We start from the raw sequence: 7,500 nt of genomic DNA, 5'->3' as shown, positions 1-7,500 counted from the left end.
TATCTGTTATAATGTTATATAAGAAACCTTTGGATTTAAATAAACAGACAATATTATATTCACATGGGAATACTACAGATATTGGTTATATGACACCATTTTTATTAAATCTAGTTACTTCTAACAATGTGAATGTATTTTCATATGATTATAGTGGTTATGGATTAAGTAATAAAGATCCTAGTGAAAAGAATTGTTATAAGAGTATTAAGATGTCATATGATTACTTAACTAAAGATTTAAATATAAAACCAGAAAATATTATTGTATATGGGCATAGTTTAGGTTCAGCTACTAGTTGTTATTTAATTAATTTAAAAAATGTAAAAGTAGGTGGTTGTATTCTACAGTCACCTTTATATAGTGGTTTAAGATTATTACTACCTTTAGATTATAAAAAAGAAATGCCATGGTTTGATGTCTTTAAAAATGATAAACGTTTAAAAAATATTCCTCTCCTTCCTTTATTTATTATGCATGGTAAGAATGATAGAGATATTCCTTATCAACATTCTGAATATTTATTAAAAATTGTAAAAAAAAATTTTGCAAAAAAAGTACAGAAAAATAAATCACAGTTTTTAAGAAATAAAAAGATCAATCATTTAGATGTACATGATTCAATACTTCGATTCTGGGGAGTTGAAAATGCTGACCATAATGATATAGATGAAAAAAATCCTGAGCTATTTTATCATAAATTAGGTGAGTTCTTATCATACTGTTCTAAATTTAATATGAACGAATAAATATGAAAATATTTTTACATATATATATATATGAATATATGTATATATGTTTGTATTTATTCTTTGTTCCTTATATATTATTTTATTTTTTTTTTTTGATGTTACTGTTACATGAATTATATAGAATAAACCATATATTATATATATATATATATATATATATATAATGTTGTACATAAATATTATATTTATATGATTAATCAATTTGTTATATATGTCAGATAAGATATCATTGTTTATATATATTTTTTTAATTTGTATATATATATACAAAGATATGTTTATGTGATCTTATAATTAAAGTTTACATTTTGTGTAACAATTTCAAATATGAAATGTTAAACATATAAATATGTTACATATATATATATATATATATATATGTATATTTTATTTTATTTTATTTTTTTTTATATTTCCAACATTGTTTTTGTACATAATTAACTGTTATTAAAAAAATATATATATTTTTCTTTTCTTAAAATTCAAAAATATGTTTTAATAAGGTTTTAAAAAAATACAAAAAATTGTTATTAATTATTTAAAAAAAAAAAAAAAAAAGTAAGACAAAAGAGATATAAAATTTAATTCATCCCAAATAAAGTAGGGAATATATAACAAAATATATATTTTCATGCTTTTCGCTTGAGTGATAAAAGCAATAAAGAGATGAATAATAAAATATATTATGTATATATATATATATATATATATAATATATATATTATATATGTGTGTGCACCCATTTCTACATTTTGACGTCTTGTGAATATATTTCCGCATATATTACATTATTTCACATTATATTTGTCGAAAAACCTTAAGAGGGTATTTATATTTTTGGTAAAGTATATTCCAACAATAGACCAGGAGGTAATAAAAATGGATACAATAAAAAATGCGTAATCATTATGTTCAATAAAATTTTTTAAGTTCATACCAAATAAGCTAGTAATTACAGCACATATAGAACAAAATAATGTTGAAAATGAAATTTTAGCATTTAATAAAATAAATTTGTTTCTATTATAATCTAAATTTAATCTCATTAATTCTTCATAATGTGTAATTTTTTCTTCCATATTTTCTAATTCTCCTGATAATTCATCTGTTAATTGTAAATGTGTTTCTAATAATATTTCTAAGTCACTATAATCTTTTATTTTATTTATCGAAATTTTATTTAATGTAGTTAAATACATATTTTTCATATCAGTTTCATTTTTTAATATTTTTTCAATATTACTACGTAATGCATTTAATAAATTAGATAATTTCTGTAACTTATTTTTGATTTTCATCATTTCTCTTAATAAATTATTTGTTAACATATTTATTTCAATATTTTCTTCTTTTTTTTGTTGAAGTTGTATTTTCTGTCTTAACGTTATATTTATTGTATCCAAATAATTTTCATATTCCTTAATAGATAATTGCATACATATATCTAAACATAAAAATTCAAATGATATATTCCCTTTATATCTATAAAAATTATTTTCAACATTTAAGTAATTTATATCTTCTTTTATATTATTATTTAATTCTTCCTTTCCTACGATTTTTATTTTATTACATATATCATCATTTTCATTCATATTCTTTTTTTCCTTTATATTAAATATATCCTTTTTATTTATTTCTCTGTCATTTTCCCATATATTATTTCTATTAAGTCTACTATAATTTCCTGATATTATTCTTTTTTTATCAATCTTTATATGATTACTCCATATATTATTTATATCACTACACATGTTCTTTTGTTTTGCATCATTTATATCATCACTAATGTTCTTCTCATAAGTACTATATAAATCATTTCTTATATTTTTTTCATACATATTTACATTCTCTTGGCATTTTTCATCCTTCAATTCATTCAATGGAATTTCAACTCCTGAACTCATATCTCCTTTAAATCCATATATTATTTTTAAGTTTTGTTTAATCAAATTGGTAGCTTTTATAACTAGGGGTTCCCTAGGTTCAAAAAGCCATAATTCGTTATATCGAATTACACAACTCAAAAAACCTGTTCTTAACAAAATCATATCTTTTCGGATTAATATGGTTGGATTGTGATTATTGTTGCACGTGTCAATTAATCTCAAATCACTGAACGGGATCTCTATAAAATGGAAATATATACACATAAATGTATATATATATATGTGTACGTTACACAATATTTATGTCAAGTATGTACATATATATATATTTATATATTTTCCTTTATTTACTTAAAACATATGGTAAATTATATTTCGAGAAAAAAAACTGTTCACATATAATTTCCTCATCTTCCGTAATTTTTATATTTTGCATTAAAACATTATTAAAATTTTTTTTTGAATATATCTTATTTTCATTTTTTATAGTACTAGTAAAATTTAACATACATAAACGTAAGGATTCATATCTTGTAAATTTTAAAATATATCTATTAATATATCTGCTTGTATATTTATTTATGTGTGTCCAAACAAACATATTTTATTATTATTATTTTTTTTTTTTTTTTTTTCCATTCACAAAAACTAATACGTATATACCTTTATATACATAATATAAATATAAATATATATATAAATATATATATATATATTATATCCTATAAAGTTAATTTATTTTTACTTTATATTTGTGGTTTACTCAATAAGCCTGATAAAAAAAAATAATTATTATAAAAAGAAAAAAAAGAGTCCTATATATTATATATTATACATCTTTCTCTTCATAAAGATAACTATTCTTCATTAAACAAAATTTAAAGCAAAAATTTAAAAAGTATAAAATAAAAAATATTTAGTTTATATGGGAATTTAAATTAGGTGTTCTATAATCAAATAACAATATATATATAAATATATACTAAATAAAAGTTAATTATGTATTATATATATAATATAAAAAAAAAATATATATATATATATATATAAAACATATTCAAAAAAAATTTACAAAAAAAAAAAAATATATATTATATATAAATAAATATATATATATATATATGTATATATAATAATATGTATGCATTTAAAAATAATATTTTTTAAAAAAGAAAAAACGTATAAATAATGAAATAATATTTTAAGCTATTAAAATAAAAAAATAAAATAATAAAAATAAAAGTCATATAAAAGATAAATCTTTTTTTTTTTTTTTTTTTTTTTTTTTTCATGAAATCCAAGTGAAAAAAATAAGACTTTCAAATAAATACAATAATAATAAATAGAAAATAAATAAGTATATAATATATATATATATATATATATATATATATATATATAATATATTTTTTTTTCTTCTTATTCCCCAATAATGTATTATATAAATCTACACCGCACACAAAAACAACAAATATTATAATTTCTTTCTTTTGTTTTATCACGAAAATTTTGTATGTTAAAACTAAATTAAAAAAAAAAAAAAAAGGAATCTGCTGGGTTGTGGGGGTGTAAAAATTTATAGATATACCATATATACAATATTATATTATGGAAGGAAAAAATAATAATAAAATAATACAATAGGGGAAGGGGACAGGATAAGAATAATAAAAGAAAAAAAACAATATATATATATATATATATATATATATATATGCTAACTAACAAGGTTTCTTATATGGTTTTGGTTTGATATTTTTTGGCTTTGTGATTATTTCTAATTATCATAATGCTACTAACTACTAATATGCAAAAATATACCTACGAAATAAAAATATATGTATGTATGTATATATACATATATATATTATATATATAATATTTATATGTTCATTGTATAGAAAGTGAAAGTAAAATGGTTGTTATTTTCGTTTCATTATTTAAATATACAATTATGTAGATGTTGTTCTCTCATAAATTTTAATAAAAGCACATTTTAGGTCATATAATAATATAACTTCATAGAATTCACTTTTAGAAATATTATTAAAAGGAAGTATATATATAAATATATAAATATATATATATATATATATATATATATATATATATATATATACATACATATGTACGTATGCATTTCATGTTTTGATTTGTCTTACCCCTGCACAAATAAATGAAGGCTTGACCTTTTCTGATTTGTCTCCATGTAATTCTAGCGAATCGGAATCATATAATAACATAAGACCAATGATTGACAAAAAAACTGCAGAAAATAATGATACGATGGCAAAGTAATACGTGACCGCGTTTTTTATGGCAGACATTATATCTTTATATTTTTAATCAACTATTTTTTTTTTTTTTTATCTTTTTTATTTTATTTTATTATTATTTCAAGGTAAAATTTGTCTTCGTACTCATTAAACAAATAATTATAATCATAAAAATTTTGGTAACTTACAGTGTCATTCTGTATATCCAACTTTAATTAAAAATATAAAAATAAAATGAAAACCTTCAACATATACATATAGTAATATATATATATATATATATAAATATATATTTTTTTTAATAAAAGTTGTTTATTTCCAAAATTTTATATTATACATATCCAAAAAAAAATTACAAATTTTTTTTTAAATGGATAATATATATAATAAAGCTATACTTCAAAAAAAAAAAAAAAAAGAAAAAAAAAACCAATCAACCATTATAAGAACAACACAAAAATGAAATAAAATAATAAAAAAAAAAAAATATATATATATATATATATATATATATATATAAAATAAATAAATAAGAATAATAATTATAAAAAAAAAAAAGAACAAATTTATGTTAAAATTGCCTTGAAAATTATATAATTCTTATGTTTCATTTTTTTTCTGTTATTTTATCTTTTTTTTTTTATAATTTATGAATTTTATATTTTTAATATTTTTATTATGCATTTCCTTTTTTTTTTTTTTTTTTTTTTTTTTTTTCCTTGCGTTGTTTAATTTGAATAGTATATTATTAAAGTATATATTATTATATATTATATGTATTATTATATACATATATATATATATATATATATATATATAATAATGTTAATATACTATATTGTATATTTTATTAATATTATTAAAATGTATATATTATATATATATTATAATATTATATATAATATATATATATAATATATATATATAATATATATATATATATATATATATATATATATATTACATATATATAATATGATAATAATATGTCATTTTATTTTTTTTATTATAGTTTTTTCATATTACTCAAAAAAGGCATAATAAATATTTTAGCTATTTTTATTTCTTCAATTTTTTCTTTTTTTTTTTTTTTTAAGTTTGCACACATGGAAGACAAAAATACATATTCAAAAAAAGAAAAATTATTTTATAGTATAACAAAATATAAAAAAAATATATATCTAAATACATTATATATATATATATATATATATGTAACCCTTTTATGTATAATATATAAAAAACATAAATGAAAATATAATTGTTATTATTAAAAAAAGAGAAAGAAAAAAAAAAAAAAAAATTGCATATCAATAAATAAATATATATATATATATATTTATATATTTTAAATATAATGTATTTATAGCACCCGTAATATTATAAGTAAAAAAATACATGGAAATAAAGATAATAAAATTATCATTTATCTTATTATTTTATCATGTGAAACAATATATATATATATATATATATATATGTATACTTTTACATTTCAATTGTTTTTATACTTCAGTACCGTATACATATGTTGGCTTCATGTACTTCTTTCCAAATTCGAAAAGTTAATAGGAATAAATAATTATATTTTTAATAATTCGACATTATATATATGGATTTAAAAAAGGAAAACGAGGTCATTTTATAACCTACAAATAATAGTGTAACGATAAGTGCACCTGTACAAAAATGAGATGGTGTACGCACAAATAAATAATATATATATATATATATATATATATATTTATATATATGTATATTTTTTTTTGTGTATATTCACGTATGTACGTGATGAATTTAAATTGCATATATAAAAAGATTATCCACAAATGGGAAACCTCGAAAGCAGCTGTCTTTATGCATTTAATCGTTATTTCTTATAAGGATGAAAAAGTTTCTTATGCCATAATTAATTTTTTATTTTTAATCTATAACTAGGGTGAAAATCTCATAATCGTAAAATCATATGCATATTATATGTTCACTTTTGCTTATGTATTATATAAATATATAAATATAAATATATAAATATATATATATATATATATATATATATATTAGTGAATAAAAAAAAAAAAAAAAAGAAAGAAAGAAAATATGCTCAAAAGGGTATAGTTTATTTATTTCTTTATTAACATTAATATGTAAAAATAAAAATTTCTTATGTTATATTTTGTGTCTCATAATATATATATATATATATATATATATACATGTGTATATATTTCATTTAGGGTTAAAATTAAAAATTTTATTTATATTGATTTATTTTGCTTTTCCTTGGTTGGCTACTTCATCCATTTTCTTTTTTAATTCTTCACTATCTAATAAATAATAGTGTTTTATTGGCTTTAAGTTTTCATCTAATTCATAAACTAAAGGTACACCTGTTGGAATGTTAAGTTCTAATACATCAGCTTCACTTAAGTTATCTAAATGTTTGACTAAACCTCTTAAACTATTTCCATGAGCAGCTACCATAACTTTTTTATTTGCTAAAATATCAGGTGCGATGTGATCAAACCAGAATGGTAAGACTCGTTCAACAGTATCTTTTAAACATTCAGTAAATGGTAATGCATC

At 18.0% G+C, this 7,500-nt stretch overlaps 4 protein-coding genes across 4 annotated transcripts in view; 1 reads left to right on the top strand and 3 right to left on the bottom strand.

Annotated features, from left to right (window-relative positions):
• Nucleotides 1-749, top strand: part of PF3D7_1120400 (alpha/beta hydrolase fold domain containing protein, putative) — a gene marked incomplete at both ends in the record, with an annotated part of 1,349 nt that extends 600 nt beyond the window's left edge. Inside the window, one exon of the mRNA XM_001347846.1 lies at nt 1-749. This exon is cut by the window's left edge and continues 182 nt beyond it. Within this exon, the coding sequence (XP_001347882.1) occupies nt 1-749 (749 nt within the window).
• A 791-nt stretch (nt 750-1,540) lies between these two features.
• PF3D7_1120300 (CorA-like Mg2+ transporter protein, putative) lies at nt 1,541-3,242 on the bottom strand (the record flags this gene model as incomplete). The annotated part of the gene is made up of 2 exons (XM_001347845.2): nt 1,541-2,880; nt 2,993-3,242. The coding sequence occupies 2 exons, from the start codon at nt 3,240-3,242 to the stop codon at nt 1,541-1,543; spliced, it is 1,590 nt and encodes a 529-aa protein (XP_001347881.2).
• A 1,133-nt stretch (nt 3,243-4,375) lies between these two features.
• On the bottom strand, nt 4,376-4,968 carry PF3D7_1120200 (conserved Plasmodium protein, unknown function; the record flags this gene model as incomplete). Its single annotated transcript, XM_001347844.2, has 2 exons — nt 4,376-4,462; nt 4,804-4,968. The coding sequence occupies 2 exons, from the start codon at nt 4,966-4,968 to the stop codon at nt 4,376-4,378; spliced, it is 252 nt and encodes an 83-aa protein (XP_001347880.2).
• Nucleotides 4,969-7,182: 2,214 nt separating this feature from the next.
• The window catches only part of PF3D7_1120100 (phosphoglycerate mutase, putative), a gene marked incomplete at both ends in the record, with an annotated part of 1,124 nt that continues 806 nt past the window's right edge, over nt 7,183-7,500 (bottom strand). The window contains one exon of the mRNA XM_001347843.3: nt 7,183-7,500. This exon is cut by the window's right edge and continues 319 nt beyond it. Within this exon, the coding sequence (XP_001347879.1) occupies nt 7,183-7,500 (318 nt within the window).

This window comes from Plasmodium falciparum, assembly GCF_000002765.6.
Source record: "Plasmodium falciparum 3D7 genome assembly, chromosome: 11".
Lineage (NCBI taxonomy): Eukaryota > Apicomplexa > Aconoidasida > Haemosporida > Plasmodiidae > Plasmodium > Plasmodium falciparum.
This window is presented reverse-complemented; position numbering and strand designations above follow the sequence as displayed.